The 24,632-nt window shown below is 38.1% G+C and overlaps 1 protein-coding gene across 12 annotated transcripts in view; it reads left to right on the top strand.

Annotated features, from left to right (window-relative positions):
* Positions 1-24,632, top strand: part of GPC5 (glypican 5) — a 595,034-nt gene that overhangs the window by 74,814 nt on the left and 495,588 nt on the right. For all 12 annotated transcript variants that reach the window (XM_058045237.1, XM_058045232.1, XM_058045240.1 and 9 more), the window contains one exon: positions 16,614-17,308. In XM_058045237.1, coding sequence (XP_057901220.1) covers positions 16,614-17,308 — 695 coding nt within the window. The remainder of the gene's footprint in view (positions 1-16,613; positions 17,309-24,632) is intronic.

Raw genomic sequence — 24,632 nt, 5'->3', positions numbered from 1 at the left:
CCTGTAAGATACTGTAAGAATGGAAAATGGGTGTTATTAAATTCTTAAATGTATGGTAGCAGACCTGTATATCAAGCAACACATATTTATTGACACTAAAAGTGAATGTATTACTGGTAGATATAAAGGTATTCAACACATAAAGGTTCCCAAAGAGTAAAGAACTCTGTAAAATATTGTTCCCTTTTTTGTCTCCTCTCCCCTCTCTCAGTGTTTTAATTAATAGAAATTATCTTTGTGGCAATTGAAGGCCTATGAACTAGGCAAACTCAGTACTAAATCCCCCTAGAACTGAACCGAATTGAATTCGCAGACTCCTAAGAGTGGGATTAGTCTTCTCTAATTTTAGTCACTATAAAGTAGCTAAAAGAGTGTCTATTTAACTGCCTCATTTAGGCTCAGGCTGGTTCATAAAGGAAGGGAATTCCAGAGTTCAACTTACCCCATCCTAAGGTGGATGGTTGCCATAATCAGAATGAATTGTGTCAGTGGGAACTATGGCTTGTGCAGTTAAAGCATGTTTTTAATTAATTAGTAACCTTATATTTGCCTCAGGGCTAAAATATGAGGAGGTGCCTGTCTGATTATCCACTGATTATCCAAATAGATGGGGTAGGTGAAGTGTTTGACTTCTGTATGACTATAGTAAGATTAAATTAATCCTGCTTTAAATTTTGAAAAAATAATGTTTGGGCATTAATTGTCTCATTATTTTGATACTACAAATTACAATGTTATTGTTCATATAAAATATTATTCACGTTATTTTTCCCCCATCCTAGTACTCTGTTTAGAGAGAATACAGCTGCATTGTTGTGTTACCTGCCCATATTAACTAAGCTATACAGCAGTACTTGTTTACTTATTTATTATTGAAAATTATTGATTTGTTGAGATTGTAACAAGAAGTTATAAATTATGCATAAACTGTATTAACAGATAAAAGACAGAATAAAGCCAGAACTTTGCAATTTTAAAGTTCTGTTATTATTTATTGTGGATTTAGAAAAGCTAAAACCAGTAAAGCCCAAGAAGCAGGGAACATTCTCCTTGAAATAGAAAAAAAATATTTTATATTGATTTTTTTTGCCCTTTTTTCATTACTCCTCTGAATCTTTTTTTTTGTATGTGCTATCTATAAAGACATATGACTGTAATATGAGTGTTCACAGACCTGTGTCTGCTCAGTGGAATGGTTTATGGTATGGTGTGTTTTTCCACAAAAAATATGTATGGGTGTCATCTTTTCTCATGTAGATGGAAGTTTCCTAAGCCCCATATTTTCAGTTGATCCACAATGACTCTTACAATGCTACTTCATTTTTTCATGCTTCCTAAATGACCCGTGATTATGGCTCATGTACAGAAAGCCAATTAATTTATGCACCTAGAACCTACCATACAGCAAAATGTCAGGTGAAAAAAAATTTGAAAAATCCTCATGATAGGAATAAGTCAGAGAATCTAAGAAATAGGTGTTTAAAAAATGTTCTTATACTCCGCTTCACATAGGTAATGCTCGTTGAAGCTTCTGAAGTGCACATGTCCTCTGGGTTTGAGCCTCCTACCAGGTGATTAGTTGCATCTTTATTTTAGGGTAGCATTAAGATATATTAAAGTATATCGATTTGCATTATCTGCCAGCTAGGAGAGGATGCCTTCATTGCTGTTTGCTTTGAGTCAAATGACCAGTTTCTGAGGGCAGTTTCTTGTCTCCAAGAAGGAGAGTCCTCCATCAACAGTCCTCCATCAACAGAGGAGTCTTCTTGAACCACTGAGAGCAATTCAAAAGAGTCTCAAGAAAGAACAGGATGATCCTGTGTCTCTGCTGTAAATGTCATCTCTCTAAGACCCACTGATAAAGAGAGGAAGGAAATTACTTCTCAGAACATTCCTGTAATATTAAATATTTACAAACTCCCCATACGAACTTCTGGTCACAGAAGAGGATAGTGGGGCACTTATAAGAGTCTCAAGTGACTGAGTAGTTCTCTGCTGTTCACCTTCCTCTTGTTTTCACCGTTTATTATTTGCCCTTTTGGAAGTATAATCATTCCTGCATACACGGGATTTGAGAAGGGAGTTTTTTACTGATTTTCATGGTTATGGAGAAAGGCTAGTGGACGCAGGGAAGGCTGTAGATGTTGTTTTTCTGGATTTCAGCAAGGCCTTCGACACTGTTTCCCATAGCATACTCCTAGACAAGCTCGCTGGCCGTGGTCTGGATAGGAATACCCTTTGCTGGGTTCAGAACTGGCTGGATGGCCGGGCCCAGAGAGTGGTGGTGAATGGTGCTGCATCCAGCTGGCGACCAGTCACCAGTGGTGTCCCTCAGGGATCTGTGCTGGGGCCAGTTCTGTTTAATATTTTTATTGACGACATGGATGAGGGCTTAGAGTATTTTATTAGTAAATTTGCTGATGACACTAAATTGGGAAAGAGTGTAGATCTGCTAGAGGGGTGTAGGGCTCTGCAGAGAGATTTGGAACGGTTGGATGGATGGGCAGAATCTAATGGGATGAAGTTCAATAAGTCCAAGTGCCGAGTCCTGCACTTCGGCCACAATAACCCCCTGCACCGATACAAGCTGGGGACGGTGTGGCTGGGCAGTGCTCAGGTGGAAAGGGACCTGTGGGGGTGCTGGTTGACAGTCGATTGAATATGAGCCAGCAGTGTGCCCAGGTGGCCAAGAAGGCCAATGGCATCCTGGCCAGTATCAGGAACGGTGTGGTCAGCAGGAGCAGGGAGGTCATTCTGTCCCTGTACTCGGCACTGGTGAGGCCTCACCTGGAGTTTTGCGTCCAGTTCTGGGCCCCTCACTTTAGGAGGGACGTTGAGATGATTGAGCGTGTCCAGAGGAGGGCAACGAGGCTGGTGAGGGGCTTGGAGCACAAGCCATACGAAGAGCGACTGAGGGAGCTGGGGTTGTTCAGCCTGGAGAAAAGGAGACTCAGGGGTGACCTCATCGCTCTCTACAACTTCCTGAAGGGTGGCTGTGGTGAGCTGGGGGTTGGCCTCTTTCTCCGGGTGACAAGAGAACACAGTCTCAAGCTGCGTCAAGCGAGATGTAAGTTAGAATTAAGAAGGAAATATTTCACAGAAAGAATGGTCAGATACTGGAATCATTTACCCAGTGAGGTGGTGGAGTCATCATCCCTTGAAGAATTCAAAAAAAGACTGGATGTGGCACTTGCTGCCATGATCTAGTTGAATAGTTAGAACATCGGCTGGACTTGATGATCTTATAGGTCTCTTCCAGTCTTGAACTTCTGTGATTCTGTGATCTTTTGTATATCCTGTGTTCAGAGTAACAGTCTGTGTTCAAGAGCTGGGATTATCACTCATCCCTCAGGATTAAAGTGGGACTAATTTCCATGGCTTTCTTTTAAAAGAAACATACTATTGGAACTGAAACAAAAATTTTCTCTCCTTGGATGGTCACAGCAGATTGGTGCTCTTGGTTTTCCTACTCCCATCCCATTCTTCATAGACTCCAGTGTGGAAAAGAGCTGTGGTTTTGTCACTACTAAGTAGCCAACTGAGAAAATAGTTTAACATTTGATCTTCTTGTCAAACTGGATTTGACAAGGAATTGAAAGGCATTTGGTAAATTGAATGGAGAATAGTGGTGCTACTTCCAGTCTTCAATAGACAGTACACGATTTGTATTGCTTTTCTCTCCTGTACCTCTTTTATCTGTTTAATCTCTATTAGCAGAGGGTGAGGGAGCCCTGTGAGGAGTTCTGAAACTATATACAATATTCAGAAGTTAAATGAAAGGTACACAAGAGCAAGAAAATACTACAGCATGGCCCTCAACATTACAGGAGAAAGTTTGCCCAGCACTGAACGTTTGCTGCATCGGCATTGCTAACTGCACAGGTCTCTAGAAATATCAGACTGCTGGCCAAGTAATACAGTGTGGCTCATGTCCACACCACTTAGGACTTCTTTCTAGAGCAGGATGGAACTTTCTTTTCATGTACTGCTTGGCTGTGTGTGCACTCTTGATTTTACATGATATTTTTTAAATGCATTTTTTTAGTCTGCAATAATAGGAGGGCCGAACTGCACCTACCAAAATAAACCCAAGGTACTTTGCTGTATGCCATGGGGTGTCAGAAGGATGAAGGAAATGGGAAGCTTTAAAGAGCAATATTGAAAGAGTGTGGAGAGTGCTGAAGCTTACAGTTTCAGCTATACTGTTTTTTCAGAGTGGTCCCTGTGGTAAGCCTGTCTACAGAACCATACAAGCATTCTTGGAAAGAACTAGTAGGAGTGATCTGAAACAAATCTGGGAGTAAGCTATTAATTGTATGTCTAGTGGTAAATATGCATAAATAAAAGGAGATGCATTCAAATTTATGTCACGTGACTACTAAATCAACATTAAACTAAGTGACATCAAAAAGAAATGGAACATGGCATCCAATTTGTAGAGGCGTATTTTTCATTGTTTGTACAGGTTGTATTTTTTTTTAAGAGTTCATTACTTTTAGCAGAAATTTATTCCATGATATAGATTGCATTCATGCAGTGGAAGTTAGATGAATACATAATAAAAAACATTTTATCTACTTGCAAGAAAATAGTCTCTGGACAAGTAAACCTCTGGAGCAAACAGAATTTGATCTAATTTTCTACAGCAGGAATTCAAATACAGCTCTTCCAAGACAACAATATGGAAGTTTAAGTAAATTTTTAACTGAGATAGCCAAGATGTACATGTGAAATAGCAAAACTAATGATGATTGATATAATAGAGTGGATTGATGAACTTGTCACCATCAGCTCCCTCAATATAAAATGGAGAGAGGCACTTTTTTGGCATGATTCATGCCCACGTAAATATTTTTGCATGATTCATTTTCCCATAAACATCTGAAATGTGTCAGATGAATCATACCTTAAACATCCCATAAGTTTCTGCTGTTGAGAAAAAGAGAATATGGCATTTAGCTGAGGTGGTAGCTGAGATGAATCACTACCTTGTATACTTATGTGACAGGTGTGATAAACAGATGTGATCTTTATCTGCTGTCTTGAGGATTTTGAGTTTGGCATTGTCATTATTTAGTGAATGTAAACTACTTTCATCAGTATTGACATGCATGCCTTCAAAGATACATATGAACTGGAAAATATAAAATTGAAAGCTCTATAATGAACCTCTTACTTTGTATTACAGACATGAAGTGTGTTTTAATAGATGATATCACAATTTTATCACTCTAGGGGCATAAATCAGATTCTGATGCAGATCCATTGAAAAAAGGAGGAAAGGGCAAAATTTTCCCACATGTCCCATCAGGATCCCCTAGAAACAGTTACCTTTGTTCAAGCCCATCTATCACCCATGTTGATCAGTCTATTATCAGGTAAAGGACCCCTGTGTACAGCTAGGGAGCAGCACTTGTAAGATGTAAGCATGTTCACATTCTGAAGTGCCCTAGTACTTGTCTTTGGAGTTCTAGATATAGCAAAAGACTGAAAAGGATGAATGTTTTATTTTTTGTTAAACCGAAAAGGAGGAAACTAGACCATTTTAAACTTCTTAGCCTAATTTCAATTATTGGGAATAAAAATCTGAGTTATTTAGAAGCTAACAACAAGAACATACCAAGCAATAACAATGTTACAAGTTTCCCTGTAGGGAAATGGATCCAAAATGTGGATTTGTGAAAAGCGCAGGTGTTAAATCAACTGGCTTTCCTAAGTCTCTTTATGATCTTCAACGTGGCATTCTCAAAAGTAATTTGGGAGTGGTCTTGATTAAATTACCACTAAACAGATGCTAAAGAATTTTGTAAATGTTCATTTGATTGATTAGCAAGTGTTCACAGTCAGACTAGAAAAAGGCACTTCAGATGTGGTTCTTAGGCAGGTACAGACACGATTTTCATCCCTCTGTTGAATGGTGAAGTAATCAGTGTGCTCTCAGTGAGGGAAGGCAGCAAGAGCTCTTTCATAGGGTGGAAAATAGAGCTAGAATTCAAAATGAGGTGTATGTGAATTCTGCACTGAGGCAGGAATAAGATTGAGTTGAAGACTGAAGAAGGACTGGCTCAGCAGTTGTTCTGTTGAAATAATGTATAAAGCTTAGTGTTTCCCACCGTAAACATGACTTAGAGAAACCATGCAATTCTGAAGTAGTTTAGCAAAACATTTTTATAGCAGCTAGTCAGGCAGAGATGAATTTGGAACTCCTAAGCATCCAGCATGTCCACTTAAACACATAGTTTGGGCAATTTAGACTTCCTTTTTGCTAGTATTTAGAATTAAATTCAACTGCATAAGGGCAGAATGTGCTCCCCCTTATGACTGAAATAAGATTAATCCTTTGAATAAAAAGAAGAGGAAAGATTTTTAACATTTTTCAGGAGTAAGATTCATCTCCCAGTTTCTCTGATCTAATCACCCTCCTTTCTCTGTATAAATAGAGGAGAAAAGCAGTATGATTCATCTCATTTCCATGTGGACATCTAAACTAGGTCAGATGAATCATGCCATCATCCTCTCTACTGGTAGCTGAGATGTGGACAAATCTGCTTTGGAGATGTATTTGGTCTTTAGAGATGTCTACTGTCATTTGCAGAGAATCTAATCTGAAATAAGTAAGAGGAGGAAGAAAATAATTAGTTCTCATTGGTAAAAGCAAATGAGAGTATGGTGAAATACTGGAATGATTTTCTTGTAGGTTGTGGCTTCTTTGTTAATGTGAGTATCTTAAGGATAGTTTAGATTAAGATGTTAAAATATAAGGTCATAAATCAAGTTGAACCTGCTCTGGGTTTAATGGATGGATTAGAACACATCTTAAGTGCCTTCTAGCCTTGTGTTTCTACATGGTTTCATTCTTTAGTGATAGATCTTCCAGTCCTATGTAATCTAGGATACATAACTGTAAAGGGAGTGGGGAGGTAATGATCCACTTTTCAGTGATGCCAGAAATGCATGACCTTTGTCACATTGTACAGTGGGGCAAATCACATGATGGGGTAGGAATTACTGTGGGCTTGTAGTTTGGAAGACATGTATTTCCATCAGCTAATATCTCCAGGTCCTGCCTGGAAAGCATTCCATGCCTTGAGAACGTGTGAGGCAGCAGTGCTTGCAGGACAGGGCTGAGCAGAACATCTGCTAACAGCGTTGGGGTGAAAGCAGGTAAAGCTAGACTGTGAAAGTAGAGAATGCACTGACTATACTCATAATCTTTCTGAAATGAAACTAGCATCATTCAAAAAGACAAATTATCTTTTGTGTATTTGAAAGGAACTTGGTGAAGTCTAAAGAGTGTTAATATACAAAATTTAAGAGAATAATTTAATTATATTCTGCCCATACTCAACCCACATTTATGCAATTACACAGTAGGAAATTGATATGCATTTAAATCTAACATCAATTTTTCTCTGTTCCATTGAGTGAGCTCTGACTGTATATTAATAGTCATAAAAAGGCATTATGCAAAACAAAACCAGAAAATAATAGGTGGGATAATAATCTCATTAAAAATGTATAAGTGTATTAGTATTTAAAAACAGGATATAAAAATTTTCAGAGTAGTCTGCTTCTTGAAAACGTGTGTAGACTATTGGAAGAAATCCAGACTAAATGAAGAAATCTTGGGTTTGACTTCTTCCCTGTTGCCGTGAGGTCAGAGAGCTGGACTGAGAAATCAGATGGGAGATCCTTTGTTCTGCACCTCAGCAGAGGGAAGGCTTGGAGATTCATGGCCTGCAGGGCACAGAAGGGGTCTCAGTGGGACCTAAACAGTTCCTCTGTTCTTTCATTCTAAGTGCCAAAGCTACTAGCAACTCTGGACCATTTAACATGTATTATTTTATCCTTATTTTCTAAAGAATGAGTCATTAGTTGATGTAGAAATTAATTGTATAAAGTCAGGATTCATACTGGATAAGGAAGGATGAATTGAAGTAGAGTGAACTGCTCCAATCCGTACCAATGCTTGATTTTAAGATGTTATCATCAAAAGCAGCTGCACAGAATATGTCATACATTTGTCGTTCTAGAAGCAATTACTCTTTCCTGGGATTTCCCTAGAGTACAAGTATCTTCTGAATTTCATTTAACTTAGATCAACTGTATGTGCTTTCCTAGCTGGTTTAGAGAACTGGAGTTTTACATTTTTCACAGGGGCTATTTTATTTTCTGCTTCTACTTGTGAATGAGAACATTTGGCTGCCTGGTTATCCACTTCATTTGAGCCTTGTCAAGTGAGAAATGCTGCATTTACTTACCTGTCTGAAACTCGGAAGTGCATACTTCATTCTTTTTTATATCACGTGTCAAAATAGGTACTGAAATACATGGCATAGACCAAAATGCCTTTTGTATCACCTGTGTTAAGCAGAATTTTGCACATATCACTAATCATGAACAGTGCTAAGGTCACTAATCACCAATATACCAGAGCTATACATAGAGACATACAGTTTTTCTTCTTGATATCCAATATTTACAAAGGAATACAGAACTAACTTCAGTGCAGTATAGATGCAGTCATAAAATTCATTGTTCTTGCATCTTCCATGAAAAACATGGATGTTTGTTTAAGAAATGAAGCCTTAAGGATCTTTTTTTCATATTTTTTTTTCTCTTCAGTAAATTTGAAGTTAAGCAAAGTGAATTGAAAGATAATAAATCCATCTAATCCCTTACCATGCTCTCTTGAGGATCTTTGAAACCTATTACATGTAGTCATATGTCAAGTAAACAGTCTCCTTAAATTCCTTTGACTTACTGGTCTGATAATTTTTGGTGTTGAATTCCTCTGACTGTCAGATGCAGGAATTCACCGAATCTCAATCAACACTTAGAAAAAACCTGTGAGATTAAATAATCAGTGATACAAAATGAATATATTTACTTGTTTGATGTGCAAGAAATGTTGATCCATAGTGTTGCATGTGCTAGAACCTGATTGACATTTCACTTTAATTTGTATACCCCCCCAGCTTACTGAAGATGAGTGAGTATTGTCACCATAAAACTGGGAAAATTTAAAAAATAAATAGAAAGTCAGGTTTTAAACTTTTAAACAGAAAGACAAAAGCTTCATCTCATGTCAGTCATCATCGTAGCTTTATGGAAATCTTCATGAGGTTGTTCTTTCTTTTCAAGTGCAATTTCTCTGTGATTCCCAAATAATTAATTCCTATAAAAGTAACATGTATAGACATAATGCTCCAGCAGCTCCCTGGAGCCAACCATATATTTCATTCTAAGAAAAGCAGATTACAAGTGTGAAGAGGAAAAAAAGATTTGCATAAATACATAAGAAGTTTGTAATTTATCTACCATTAAGACCACTTGATAGAAGCTTGATCATCCAAGCTCTTTATTTGTATAAATTGCAGTACTGAATTATGTTTAAGGACACCTCCCTTTATGCCAGTTCCCTACAAAAATCTTAGGGCTTCAATATCACATCCCTTTATAGTAAAAGTGAGAGGAACAAGCACTTCCAGTGAGCACTTCATCTCAGTTTAAGGTTGTCAGAAAGATGAATCATGCCTTAGAAGTGCTTCTTAACTCACATATATATAGTTTGAAAATTATGTGAAATGAATTTATCTTTCTAATCTGTTAATTTTCTGGCCCTCCTATCTCAACATCATCCTGGTATAAATTCTGAACAATATGTTTTCATACATCTGAGATGACTTGCTGTCCTTATTTATTATGGCAAATGTGTAAAAATGGTTATCTTAAATCGGTATCAATTTAATGTCCTTTTGCAAACCATGCACGGCAGTTTATGTCAAAATATTTTCAAACAATTTTGTTATAAGATACCAGTTTTAAAGCTCTGATTCCCTGGAATGCCCTGCTTCCAACTCTGAGCATATTTTGTTCCACAGCAGTAAGCGATCTATTCAGAATTTGGAAATATTTCCTCTGGGAAAGAATTGCCTTGAGTGCAATGCAAAATCCGAGAGAACGCAAGCAGAATTCTAGAGGAAAAGAAAATGGTTTGGTTGAGCTCTGTTAATTGCTAGTTATTTCTCTCCTGACACCATAGAAGACAATCTGCTCATGTTGCTTCCAAAATGACAAGATGAATGGTTCCATAGTCATCACTATTAAAAGGATAACACCAGACTGAAAAGTAAAGGAAAGAACAGTTTTGAGAGAAAAGTGGAATCATTGCTTATAACTAGATAAAATGATAACCTTGCATTATTCATTAATTCTTTCATTCATATGACAGACATTCAGTATTAAAATATGATCTGTCGAGGTAGGATTAAATACTTTACATTCCACTTAGGAGTATGTTAAATAACAAATTCAAAGGCTAGATATTTTAAAATCCACAGCAGCAAGTTTCACTGAAAAGTTCAAAAATAATCTTCTGAATCAATTGTGATGATTTCCATTAAGTCATAAAAAAATAAATGTAACTCCAAAGAACTGGATAAAAAATAAATTTATTCCAACATTTTATTGAAAAACAAAACAACAACAAAAACCAAACCAAAAAACGAAACCAGCAAAACCCCCCCAAAACCAAAAAAAACCAAAAACCCCAACAAAAACAAGCAAACAGACAAAAAACCTGCCAAAAACCCCCAAGCAAATGACAAGATTTGGATCATCACGTCAAATCACTGGAACTTGACCTTTTCCATTGTAGGGCTGTTTCTCAAGTGCATACCTGAGAAGATGGAGAAGGAAAGGAAAACACACCTAAATTTGCTGATTTAGAAAGCAAATTCTACATAGCAAAATAGCTTGTGTCAGGTTTAGTCAGGAAAAATTAACACTGCGTGATGATACTGAGTTGATTATTAAACAAGAATGAGAAGTACACTTACCAATTCAGACTAGTGAAAAGATGAAGCACGAAAATGAGTGAAATTCATCTTACCTGGCTTTGGACATTTCTCTACATTCTATGTATTGGTTGACTTGGAAATGAGTTTCTTATGAGTTTTCACAATTTCTTTGGGGGAAAAAAAGAAGAACACACCTTACATATGGATTTGAGACAATTTGCTATTTCATTTCAAAGTGCAACAGTTCTTTTTAGTGTAAATAATGCTTATAGCCTGAATTATGTATGACTATGTATGATTGCTAATTCCTATTAATATTCCAACTAAAGCTGTCCTATGCCAACTTCCTTGTGTCCTGATGCTAAGAAAAAATCCCCAACACAAGCCCCAACTAAAGAGAATACAGAATGACTAAACCAAACTCCAAATCACAGGATATGTAGGAAACTCCTTGAGTATATCAATAATATGCCACTGAACACAGAGCAACTTAGGCAATGGTCAACCAATTCTAATTCAAGTTTGTTGAATGTTTGTGTTTTTTCAAAGACAGCTAAATTAAATTCAAGACCAGACAAGACCTGGCAAACTCTAAAGTCTGTTATGAGTACTTTGAGCTATAAAAGCCCGAGGTGCATCGCTGCCCTTTGGCAACACAAAGTTGGTTATGCTACAGGTTTCATCTGTTATACCTGTTTTCTTACTGACTTCATTGGTGAGTCTGCAGTCTGTGAAATGGATTAATTTGAAATTTGTATTAATGAGGAGAAGTTTCAGTGAGTCCCAAATCTGTTTGACTATCACCCTATTGATCTCTCTCCCGTATAACCTTCACAGGTAATGCCCTAATGAGTTCATTCTTTATAATTCATTTATATGTCTTGAAGACTCGATCATTCCAGCTCATTTTTCTGATATTCTAAATGATTCAGGGATTTTGCATTATATCTGTCACTTGCTAAATAGGAATAACTACACTGAATTTTCCACCTACCCATAGTTCTCTGTTTGAGGCATTTAAAAAAAATATAGAATGAATGTAATGCTGTCTGGATTAATTTCTTCTCCACTATTTTTTTTTTCATAACTTTTGAATGCCTTTGCTTACCTGGCTGTAACTTGTACCTGAGACATTTGTTGTGACTCTGGAAGGATAATGCATGCAAGGTACATTTGATTGTACTATAAATCTTTAGAAGAGGGAGCATGATGCTTCTGGTTTGTTTGTGCTACCCATAAACAGAAGAAAAACCTACAAGATCACCAAACATCAATGGCAGCTGGCAATACTTTCCCGTAGAATTTTTCAAATCCTAATACATTTATAACACGTGTAGGTTTTCCAGGTTTGCTTGGATTTAGTTATTGATTCCTGTATATTATGGGCTGACCCTTCGGATAGTCCAGGCTCGTCAATTTTGGATCTCCTCTGGACTGTGAAAGGCAGTCTTGCTAAATACAATGTCATAAATCAAGGATGGATTTTAACCTGTCTGGTAATTATTTATTGAGTTCTATCTGTTACCCTAAATATGAATTAATTTGTAATATGTAATTTAGGCTGGTGAATTATTACCAAATTATAAGACTTCACAACTTGTTGGACCACTACTAATACTGGATTTTTTTATTTATTAGACTATGTCTGCGTTACATACCGTACGTTCTTCAAAAGGTAGTGCTCAGCATCTAGAACCATGCATTGTCTCATTTAGCAGACTTATAGAACATCTGTGTAAAGAAAGGGTAAAATTTAAAAAGTGTAGTTGTTTTACAACACCAAATAGAAATGTATTTCAAATTAATTTTCTAAGGTATCTATAGTATAAAGACCCTTTGCCAAAACTATTACGGGTGAGAATTGCAGGGCTGATTGAAAATCTAATCCAAATTCTATTTCATTCAGTGCAATATTTCCATTAAATCTGATTAATGTGCAGGAATAAAAAGCTGGACTTGTTCTCTTTGTTCTAGTAAACAAGTCATGTGTATTCATCTGATTTTTATTTTAAACCCATTTATCCACTGGACTATTGATACCTTGGAACTTCTTTGTAATTTAGAACTACCCATGGCTCCAAGGAACTGAAAGGCTAAAGGCAGAGAGCAAACCCTTTAAAGCACTGACATGATAGTTATTTTTACATCACTTTGTAATCACTTTGCTAAACACACTAGTATAAAAAAATAATGTATATATGTACTGATATCAGCTGAAAAAATGCTATACATAAAACAAACAAGTTCTCATCTATAAATTTTTAGCCTCATGTTTTTTTCTTAGTAAAATCAGGAAGAGAAATACTACTGTTCTTAAAAAAAAGAATTGGTTAAAATATTGACAGCCCTGAAATTTGATTTAGGAATGTACAAACAATTGTTTTAATTGTCACCAAAGAAAAACAAAATTGACGTCATCTGTGTAAAAACTAGACATTAATAATAGTAGGGTTGCACAAAGTATCTATAGGATATTGCATAGCAGTTAATATGATGATCACATAAATTATGCAGATAAGAGACACTGACCCTGAAGATTAAAAATCATTTGATAACAATAGAAAGAGCTTGTCTAGCTCATCTTAGTTATACTTAAAATGTATTTTATATGTATTACATTTATACTGTTTGAAAACTCATCACTTCTTTTATGTTGCTGAGTAATTAATGCTGATTATGTTAGTCTCAGCCCATAGATTTAAAAGATAAACAAATTGCTAGTTTGCAGTATTGAACCAGTATAACTTGTCACTGAAGTTTCAAAAATGTGCTGTAAATGACATAGATTGCCATCGTAAGGTATTCACAGGAGCTATTCAATATTGAAAGTAAACATAGGTGTGATTTGCTCTCTGTTAGCAAATTTGCTAAGAGCAAAACAAATCTCTGAAATAGCCATGCTTATAAAGTAGAAAATGTGTCAGTAGAAAAAAAACTTAACAAATTCTGTAAGAAATCATGAAATGACAATTAAAAGCATGATGCAGAATTGTAAACACAAGTGGCCAGTATCATCACAATCTATTTAGAAAGGCAGAAATAGTCACTAAATTATGTAGTTGATTATTGTACTCATTCATCTGGGGGTTGCTGAGGCACCAGAAATATAGTTCAGTATTGAAGATTTGTTATTGTTTAGACCACACTGTAAAATCTATTGATTGTCCACATGCAGCATGATTTATTCTTTCAACTAGTATTTGTGCACTTGGTAATAGGATACTGCAGCCATGGATTGTAACAGACATTTAGATCACAGATTTTATGGTTTCTATCTAGGAAAGTAATAATTAAAAAAAAATAATTTTCCTCACATTTTATTATTTTAAGCCATCTAAACCAAGAATCAATTTTACTTCATTTTTTTGGTCTTTGCTTTTCTAGGCTGCTCCAGGATTTTATATAAAGTGTTGTCAAGTCTGTGATAACTAGTTACCTAGCATTTAGTTCAGTGGTCTCAGCACAGCCATCTAGTATCATTTTAAATGCAGAATGTTTATAATAAAGAGCCTACAGATATGACACAAGACCTGCAGAACACAAATGATCTTTTAGACAGGCAAATAAAAATGACATCTACCATTAAAAATGCTATCAAACACTCTTAGGTGACTAAATAAAATTTCTCTAGTAGGCCTGCTTGTTCTTTGCATTCCTTATTTCCCCCAGTAAAAATGAGATATATTACAGTTAGATATTTAATAATGTAGGGCTGTAATTTAGTTTCCCATGTACTCCTGCCTTTATGGGAGCTGAGTTTCCAAACTGCCTGTACAGCTGGTGGAGATCTCATCCTTGGTTCAGGTGCCTTAAAGTGGGCATCTTTATCAGTTTAATCTGCCCTGTTTGATTTGTTGTGCCTCATTGTCTGCCCCAGAGGGAAATGGGTCTCCCATAGCTCAGGGATGAGGTGTGAGGGCTGGTGGAGGTGTTGGGAGCTGCAGAGGTACTCAGCTGGCACTTCTGCGTTTTCACTCACAGGATGAACCCAAGAGGTTTTTCTGTGTTGAATAGGTCTCCATTGGTGGGAACCTAGCTTCATGAAGGGTACTGACTTTAGGAGTATGACTTTTGAAACAAATTAATCTCTTTGATTTTTGGCATTATCTCTTTGACATTATGAATTTGGCATCTATGAATGATTGTAGTGAAATTCACTTAAGGGGAAGTTCACATATGTATGTGACATAGCAATAAAAAAACCCCCAAAAGCCACACAAGTGAGATGCACTTTCTGACTCCTTACTGTGAGCTGTCAACACTTTTTTCTTACATGTGTGAATGCTAGAAGAATAGAAAAGAGAACAGCAAATTCAATTTAAGAGTGGCATGAAATATGAAACTAAGACTTAAAGATAGCGGAGGAATGATTGTGATTTAGAAGCATGTATCTCTCTTTTATTGGAGAAAAGACGGACTGAATATGAAGTATACGTAATCTTTTCACAAGGCATGCAATTTCAAACTCTCTGCAGTCAGCAAAAATCCTTTCACTGACCTGAATGGAACAAACATTTTATCATAATATAAGGCTCTTATGCATAGGTATTTCTAAAATATGTGGTAGCCAGTCTTGTCTTTTTTACATTTATTCTGGTTTTTCTACTATACTTTTCAGTCAGTGACTGACCAGCAGAATTCAGATTGCTTCTGAAATTGCTTGACATGGTTTCACACTGTTTGATTCTGCCTGTATTTAACATCACTGTTTAGCCAGTATTAACTGTACTTCATGCTTTTCCTTACTTTATTTTTACTGTCTTATTTAAAAACAAATGGGAAAAAATACATGAAAACTTGTAAAACTTGAAATAGATGTTACTGAGTTGTAGCCATTCAGTGTATAAAATGGGTTAATATTTGTAATATGTCTTTCTGTGTTTCTGTTCTCAACTCTAAGCCAAATTTCTTTTTGATCCATATATTGCTTCATTGCCTTCCCTAAAGTGCAACCTTCTCAGGCAGATCTAGGGAATTCCTCAATGCAGACATTCTTTTTTGTGTTTTGAAAGCTGATGTTTTTCCTTACCTGCAAATCATAGATCAAGTCAGAAGAGGATATTTTTCCAGTATACTTAAACTGCTTTATTAAACACTACTCAGTGTATTTAAGGATTACCACCTAAAGTGTGAAATGCAAGTTTGTCCATTCAGGCTTTATTCATTATCCAGTTTTTGAGGCTCAGAAAGGGAATATCCATCAGTTCCTGAGGAAAGCAGTTCTTGACCATACCAACTGCCAGACGAAACAACACTGCTTAAAATCATGTTCTTATGTGTGTTTGGAACATCTGCTTCCTCTGGAAGACACAAAATAAAAACTGATCTTTAAGAGTTATTAAGTTTTAATAGAATTGAACAGTTGTTTATATTGTTTAATGTTAATTTTGCCCATCCATTTAGGATGGTAAGAGGAATGGCATTCAGCTCTTATTGCAGATTGAGTCGTGAGATGAGAGCTCATGTGCTTATATGCACAGTCAGATACAATAGGACTTTTCTGTATTTTGTAACTTAATAACTCAGCTTACAATTATTTCCTGTTATATATTTTTGTTAGGTTGTGTTTAATGCAACCTGCAAAGAAAATATGGATTATTAATTGTGTTGCAACATTACATGTAAGGTGCTTCCCTATATAGAATTGACAGTTGTTGTAGTTTGTGCAAAGTTTGTCTCCTCAAAAATTCTAATGCAAAAATTATTTTGTGATATATGTAAATTGTCCTAATATAATTGTTGTATGTTCTTACTCTAATTTCTTTTTTTAAAAAACTTAAAAATAATGATTTATTTATTGATTTATTGCAGAAACCTTTGAAATGCTCATCAGGCTGGCTGAGAATTACACAAGCACACTTTTCTGCAATGCATATAGAAACATGGCTGCTGAGGCTGCTGTGCACGTGCAGGAGTTTTTCACAGATGTTGGGCTCTTCCTATTTGGCGCAGACGCCAGCACAGAGGAGTTTGTGAATAGATTCTTTGACACCCTGTTTCCAGTAGTGTACAACCATGAGATTAACCCTGGTCCGACTGACATTTCCCTGGAGTACGCGGAGTGCCTCCGAGCGGCGAGAAGAGACATCAGGCCCTTCGGCAGCATTCCCAGAAAGGCCGTAGGGCAGATGGGACGATCCCTCTTACCCAGCCGGAGCTTCTTGCAGGCTCTGAACCTGGGGGTTGAAGTGATCAACACGACAGACCACCTGCCCTTCTCCAGAGAGTGCAGCAGGGCTTTGCTGAGGATGCAGTACTGCCCCCACTGCCAGGGGCTGACGCTGAGCAAGCCCTGCCTGGGCTACTGCCTCAACATCCTCCGGGGCTGCCTGGCCCTCCTAGCAGAAGTTGATCTCCACTGGCAGGGCTACATCCAGGCCCTGGAGCAGCTCTCAGGAGCCCTGAGTGGAGCACACAGCATCGAGCACGTGCTGCTGAACTTCCATTCCCTCGTTCACGACGCTCTGGTACAGGCTCGGATCAACGGGCCAGAGGTATCTGAGCAGGTAAGGCGCTGGTTTTATCCACACTCAGGGCAAACACGAAAAGTAGGAAAGGTATCACTGACAGCTGTTACTTGTTTGGCCATTTCTATGGTGAGGTACACATTTGTATCTGAGTTCAGCTTTATTTTACTAAGCAGTTTCTGGGAGCACAAAAGATACTTTTCATGAACATAAGAAAGTTATTTGATTATTATCTTATGTGCACATTATGATAAATGTAAACAATCCTTATTTTAGATACCTCTGGCCTGCCTTAAAGGACCTATGACTTTGCATATATTATTTCCATAATCTTGGAAATTGGAATATTTCAGAGGAAGCAGCACAGTTCATTTGGAACATGAAATGAGTCCTATCTTAGAATTAAGAGAAAAAAAAATTGTGTGAGAGCTCTGTTAGCTCTGACTGTGTTAAGAATTTTAGGATACTGTTATGGAAAGTAGACAGTATTTAACTCCACTTTAGGGCAAAAAGCTAGTATATATGCTAATTTATGAGGGTAACTACCAAAATCCAAATATTTCCTGTATTTTATTTAATCCACATTTTTTCTTGTATTATTACATGCAGACTTCACTGACAGTGGCATATTCTGTGTTAAGTACTGGATCGGATAGCTTGGTTTGGGGAGATGCCTTTAGTTTTCTAGTACACCCCAAAGAGGCTGTCTGGGTGTCCCTGTGCTGTGACATCAGCTGAGGTGCAGGAGCACTTCTAGAATGCCTCAAAACTGATTAGCTGAAGTTAAAGCTGTGTCTTCTGCTCAGCAGCTGACATGACCTCTGACAATAAACAGCTTAGCCTAATATCAGATATAGAGGTTTCTTCATTTCTCACTAAAACCCAGAGTCTGATAAAACGGGTTCTTTATCCTGCTGTAATCTGTGAATAGCAGGGTTCATTTCTTCAGATTTCCCACTATATCAGCTTTATACCAGCCACCTTCATGAGCCATACTATCCTGCTGCTCAACTTCTTGAGAAAAGCTGTCATTTTTTTTGTAAAAGGGTTTTTCACTGATTTTGACTCAAAATGGTTCACTGATGTCTCTCTAATTCCCAAGTTATTTCAGACCTACAGTTGCCTTTTAGGGAAATAACCTGTTGTTCCTTTGATTTCTTTGGGATCTTTCTTGCCTACCCTTTCCAGGAACAAGCTAGAACAAGCAAGTAAAGGTTCAAGGGATGGACTTGTGTTTCCTACTTCATCCTGTGTCATTTAATTTGAAAAGTTTTCGACTTGGATTTTCAACAGTATGTTATCATTGGCCCAGACTTAAAAATCTCTCAGCACATTCATGTTTTCAAAATGACAGTTTTTACAGTGCAAAATAGTATATATTTCACTGAATTTTAAATGGGTGAAGAGCCCTCCACTTAGTGTTTTTGCTTAATGAAAATTCCATATTGATCCAAAATATAGTACTTTAATTTGATATTCCTGAAAACTGCATGGCTTCCTTCTCCCCATCCTTTATTCAATGTAAGGAATTTCTAAAACTTCTATGTAAAGAATTCCTAAAATTTCATTTGTAATGATATTTGTTGCCAGTGTGTTTGTTTGAAGATCATGTGTTTACTAAGGCTACATTAAAAATCATCTGATATAGAAGCATTTCCCAGCTTCAAAACCCACATACTTCATTTTTGACTCCAACTGCACCAGACCTAGACATCTCTTTCACCTAGTTTCTGTTATAATTGACCAGTCCTTTCTTTCTTTGATCACTAATTTGGTCAAATAAGACTATAATGCAATATGATCCCTTGAAAAATGGTTATCTAGTCAGTATATTTCATATTTTCCCATTTATTAGGTATCAAGACTTAACTCTGGCATGTAATAAATATAGTATTTCAGCTTTAAGAGGCAGAGGATGGGAATTTCATTGAAATGGGCTCATTAATATTTATTTTATCTTCAGAGTGACTCATGAACTGTTTCAGGTTTTGATAAGCAATTAATGCATCAGTGACTCTAACAGACAGGGGAAGGATGATTATGAGCAAGCAAATAATGGTTTGCTTAGGCACGCAGCAGTCTGCCATTTTAAAAGAGAATTTCATTACTTTTTGTGAGTTTTAAAGAAGTGAACAGAGAAAAAAAAATTTAATGTTTGGAAGTTTCATATATAATTATGCAAGTGTTAATGTGAGAATCTAGAGTATCCTGCCTAATGATACATGTAGCTGTGCAGTCTTTTTATTCATTCATTGCTGTTTGTGTAAATAACCATATGTAAAGGATTTTTTTAACACTTTGCAGGAGTATTTAAATCTGATGTATATTCATGCTCTAAGCTCTGTGTGGTGTGGAAAGAACACTAATGCCTATATAGCATGGCTTCCTTTTACAAAACTCTTTTTTTCTAGTAATTTACAGCTTGTTCCATTTTCTGCTTGGGTCAGCAGAGCAGTGCCAACTCTGTGTCCCATCTGGAATTTATCTTTCACTTTCTTGTTACTGTTTCAAAATTGCCTTTAATTCTGCCTCCCACAGCTCTGCTGACTGACAAATATAAGTGCAGCATCTGTTCATCATCTCAATACCTGTGCATTATTTGATGCTATTCTGCAGAATTTAGTGGAGATGTGTGGGCTGTGCAACTATTCATGTGTTTCTGTATTTTCACACCTACATATTGTCATATATTTAATACCACTTCTGTTCCTGAAGTCTGTATATCTCCATATATTGCTCAGTGCATAGTGCACCCTATGCTTTTTAGCTGGAACAGAAATTTTTTAGCAAACATCTGTGTGAATGCTCGTGCAGATACAGTGTAATAGGAGTTTAAGAGAGCTGTACCATACGAAACAAGAACAGTTGCATTATTAGGATAATCTGAAGAAGAGGTTATGTGGTTCTTACACTCTGGATTACAGCTCAAAGTGCCCATTGTTACAGAGCACCTTGCAGACTCATCCTGTGTTTCTTTTCTGCTCAGCCTGAGTTGCCACATGCTGGTCTCCGAGCTTGTGTACAGCCAAAGAAATCCTGTGGAGGGCACTGTACAGCCTGATGAATGCACAAGAACTTAATACCACATTTAAGTCTTACGCACATGTCAAAAACCCCAAACCAAAATACCACAACAAACCAAAAACCAAGCTAACAGAAAATCCATGGAAATTTTTTTACAAGTTTTAATAAATTGTTTCATGCCACCCCCATTCTGTTATTGAAACCACTGTCAATGTTAAGGCAGAAGGACAAAGAGGTATTTCAGCAAGATCTACAAAGTTTTGGTGTGGATGGAGCCTACTATCCCCAGCACAGGAGCGTTTTCCCACTCCCTTTATGTATGGGTTAATGTCACTACCCCAGGCCATGAAAGACACACTCCAGTGTCATTTACAGTGTGATTCAACAGCAGTTTAATCCAGTGTCACCCTGGATTGCCCAAGTCCTGCTTTGGCACCATCCTCAGCTCTCTGTTCCCCCCCTCTGTCTCCATGCCTGCTGCCCTGGCAGCTGAAAGCCAGGCTGGCTGAGGGAGTGTCTGTGCTCTTAGCTAGAGTTTCGTTTTGCTGTTTGAAGACTTGTGCTGCCACCCATTGAGTAACCTGCAAGGGAGAGGGTCATTGCAGTGGAACAAACAGAGGACCTGAGAGAAGGGGAAGTGGGTCTGAGGTCCGGCAAAAGATGAAGGAAAAGGGGAAAGGAAAAGGAGAAAAGAGAAAGCTAAAATTCGCAGGGCTTTATAGTTGAATTTTCCCTGCAAAATTTGCATATGAGTTTTGTTCTTGATTCCCAAAAGATCAATGGTGTCTGAGTTTAATATTGAATAAAAAGAGATGAAAAAGAATATTGATTAGTTGTTCATTGGCTATTCTGAGCACTGATGATTTTGGGATCTGAAGGAAAATGAAGTATGTGACCATGATACTAAAAGATACATATGCATATAAAAATGTGGGAATCAGAAACACAAAAAAAAAAGATCACAAAATTCTGGCATTTCCTTATTTTGAAAGTGAGGAATCTGTGCTACAGGTTTGGTTAAATTCTTGTATGTATTTTTTATATGTAATATAAGCCTACATAAATTCAGAATGGGATTTTCAAAAATGCTGTGTCTTCACTATGTTCCAAGAAATTTTCAAACAGTTGTAGACAACAAAAATATCAATATATCTAAATATTGTGGAAGCTCTCAAGTCTGTTCTTCTCAGTCTAATCCTGAAAGAATATTTAAGTTATGTGTCTTCTAAAAAATAGGCATAATTATCTTCTATTAAGAGAGACTTTTGTCTTGTTATTTTTTAATCAGCTGTCTAATGTTGGAAAGAAAGCAAGGTCTTCCTTGGGGCATAGAATGCTAGCAGAAAGAAGAATTTAATAGACTTTATTTTGAGCCTTATTTTTCTTCCTATTATTTTTCCTGGAATTGACTAGCTATAAACAGCCAGAATTGCTTTAATAAAGTGATATCTTTAAAGAGAGTAAAAAGGATGAGACAGAGAAATACAGGTTAGTCAGCCTTACCTCCATCCCAGGAAAGGTGATGGAGTAACTAATCCTAGAAACTATATTCCAAACAAATGGAGAAAAAGTTGATTGGGAGTAATGGTTAACCTACTTGTCATCCTTAATAGGACAGCCAGATTGACAGGATATGGATAGGACATTGGATGATGTCTACAAATTTACCAAAGCCTTTGAGACTGTCTCCTACAACATCCTTAAGTATAAACTGTCAAAACGCACAGTGAGGAAGACTGAAAAATGGATGGGTGGCTGGGCCCAAAGGATTGTCACCAGTAGCCCAGCTGGAGGCAAATCATTAGTGCTCTGACCCCCAGGGGTTGATACTGGGGCAGATACTCTTTAATGTCTTCATTAATGGATGGGGTGATGGAACAGTTTACCCTCGGCAAGTTTGCAGACGGAACTAAACTGGGAGGAGCAGCTGATACACCAAATGGTTGTGCCATTCAAAGGAACAGATTAAAGAATTGACCTGAGGGGAATCTGATGAAGTTCAACAAAGGGAAAAGTCTTGTACCTGGGGAGGAATAACCCCATGCATCAACAGCTGCTCGAGGCTGACTGACTGGGAAGCAGCTTTGGAAGAAAGGGACGAGGCTCCTGGAGGACACCAAGCTGAACAGGAGAAATGCACCTGTACAGTAAAGAACGCTACCAGCCTCCTGTGTTTCATTAGGAAAAGTGCTGCCAGCAGTTTGAGGGAGGTGATCCATCCCTTCTCAGCACTGCTGAGACCCCATCTGAAGTGCTCTGTCCAGTTCTGGGCTGCCCAGTATGAGAAAATTAGGGAGTGACTGAAGTGAGGCCAGCCACAAAGATGAATATGAGACTGAAGCATCTTCCATACATGGAGAGGCTGATATATATATATATAGAGGTATTCTGTATATGGGGCTGCTGAGCCTGGAGACGAAGAGGCTCAGGAGGAATCTTATCAGTGTGTATAAATAAGCAGCTAGGTAATGTTTCAAGATCATCAGCCCTTGTTCTTGTGGGTGACTTTAACCTACCAGACATCTGCTGGGAACTTAATACAGCAATAAAGAGGCAGTCCAGGAAATTATTAGAATGTATGGAGGACAACTTTTTGTTGCAGCTGGTGGGTGAACCCACCAGGGGAGAGACTATGTTAGATCTGCTGTTTGCAAACAGAGATGGGCTGGTGGGAGATGTGGTGGTTGGAGGTCGCTTGGGGCAGAGTGATCATGAAATAATAGAGTTCTCAATATTTGGTGAAGTCAGGAAGAGCACCAGTAAAACTCTTGCATTGGACTTCTGAAGGGCAGACTTTGGCCTGTTTAGGAGACTTATTCAGAGCGTCCCTTGGGAAGCAGTCCTAAAAAACAAAGGAGTTCAGGAAGGGTGGGCATACCTCAAAACAGAGATCTTGAGGGCACAGGAACAGACCATCCCTGTGTGCCGAAAGATCAGTCAACGGGGTAAACGTCCAGCCTGGCTGGGCAAGGAGATTTTGGAGGAACTTAAGAATAAAAAGAGGATGTATCAGCGTTGGAAGAAGGGTCAGGTCTCTAAGGAAGTATTCAAGAAGGCAGCTAGAGCATGCAGAAAAAAATTTAGGGAGGCCAAAACTCAGTTTGAACTTAGAATGGCAACTTCTGTAAAGGATAATAAAAAATGTTTTTACAAATACATTAATGGTAGAAGGAAAGGTAAGACCAGCCTTTGTTCTTTATTGGACAAAGGAGGGAACTTAGTATCTGAAGATGAGGAAAAGGCAGAAGTGCTTAATGCCTATTTTGCCTCAGTTTTTAGTGGGAAGATGACTTGCCCTCAAGACACCTGCCCGCCTGGGCTGGTTGATGGTGACAGGGAGAAGAATGGTCCCCCATTATCCAAGAGGAGGCAGTCATAGAACTGCTGAAATGCTTGGATATTCATAAATCTATGGGACCAGACGGGATCCACCCCAGGGTAATGAGAGAGCTGGCAAACGAGCTTGCAAAGCCACTCTCCATCATTTACCAACAGTCATGGCTCACTGGTGAGGTTCCGGATGACTGGAAGCTGGCCAATGTGATACCTATTCACAAAAAGGGCGCAAAGGAGGATCCTGGTAATTACAGACCAGTCAGTCTGACCTCTATACCTGGCAAAATAATGGAACAGTTTATATTAAGCGCCATCACGCAAAATTTACAAGATGGCCAGGGTGTCAGACCCAGCCAGCATGGATTTAGGAGGGGTAGGTCATGTTTGACCAACCTGGTCACCTTTTATGACCAGGTAACCCGCCTAGTGGATGCAGGGAAGGCTGTAGATGTTGTTTACTTGGATTTCAGCAAGGCCTTTGACACTGTCTCGCACTGCATACTGCTAGACAAGCTGGCAGCCCATGGCTTGGACAGGAGCACTCTTTGCTGGGTTCAGAACTGGCTGGTTGGCCGGGCCCAGAGAGTGGTGGTGAATGGTGCTGCATCCAGCTGGCAACCAGTCACCAGTGGTGTCCCTCAGGGGTCTGTGCTGGGGCCAGTTCTGTTTAATATTTTTATTGATGACATGGATGAGGGCTTAGAGTCTTTTATTAGCAAATTCGCAGATGACACTAAGCTGGGAAAGTGTGTAGATCCGCTAGAGGGACAGAGGGCTTTGCAGAGGGACTTGGAACAGTTGGATGGATGGGCAGAATCTAATGGGATGAAGTTCAATAAGTCCAAGTGCTGAGTCCTGCGCTTTGGCCACAATAACCCCCTGCAACGATATAAGCTGGGGACGGTGTGGCTGGACAATGCTCAGGTGGAAAGGGACCTGGGGGTGCTGGTTGACAGTCGATTGAATATGAGCCAGCAGTGTGCCCAGGTGGCCAAGAAGGCCA

The sequence above is a fragment of the Melospiza georgiana genome, chromosome 2 (assembly GCF_028018845.1).
Source record: "Melospiza georgiana isolate bMelGeo1 chromosome 2, bMelGeo1.pri, whole genome shotgun sequence".
Classification (NCBI taxonomy): domain Eukaryota; kingdom Metazoa; phylum Chordata; class Aves; order Passeriformes; family Passerellidae; genus Melospiza; species Melospiza georgiana.
This window is presented reverse-complemented; position numbering and strand designations above follow the sequence as displayed.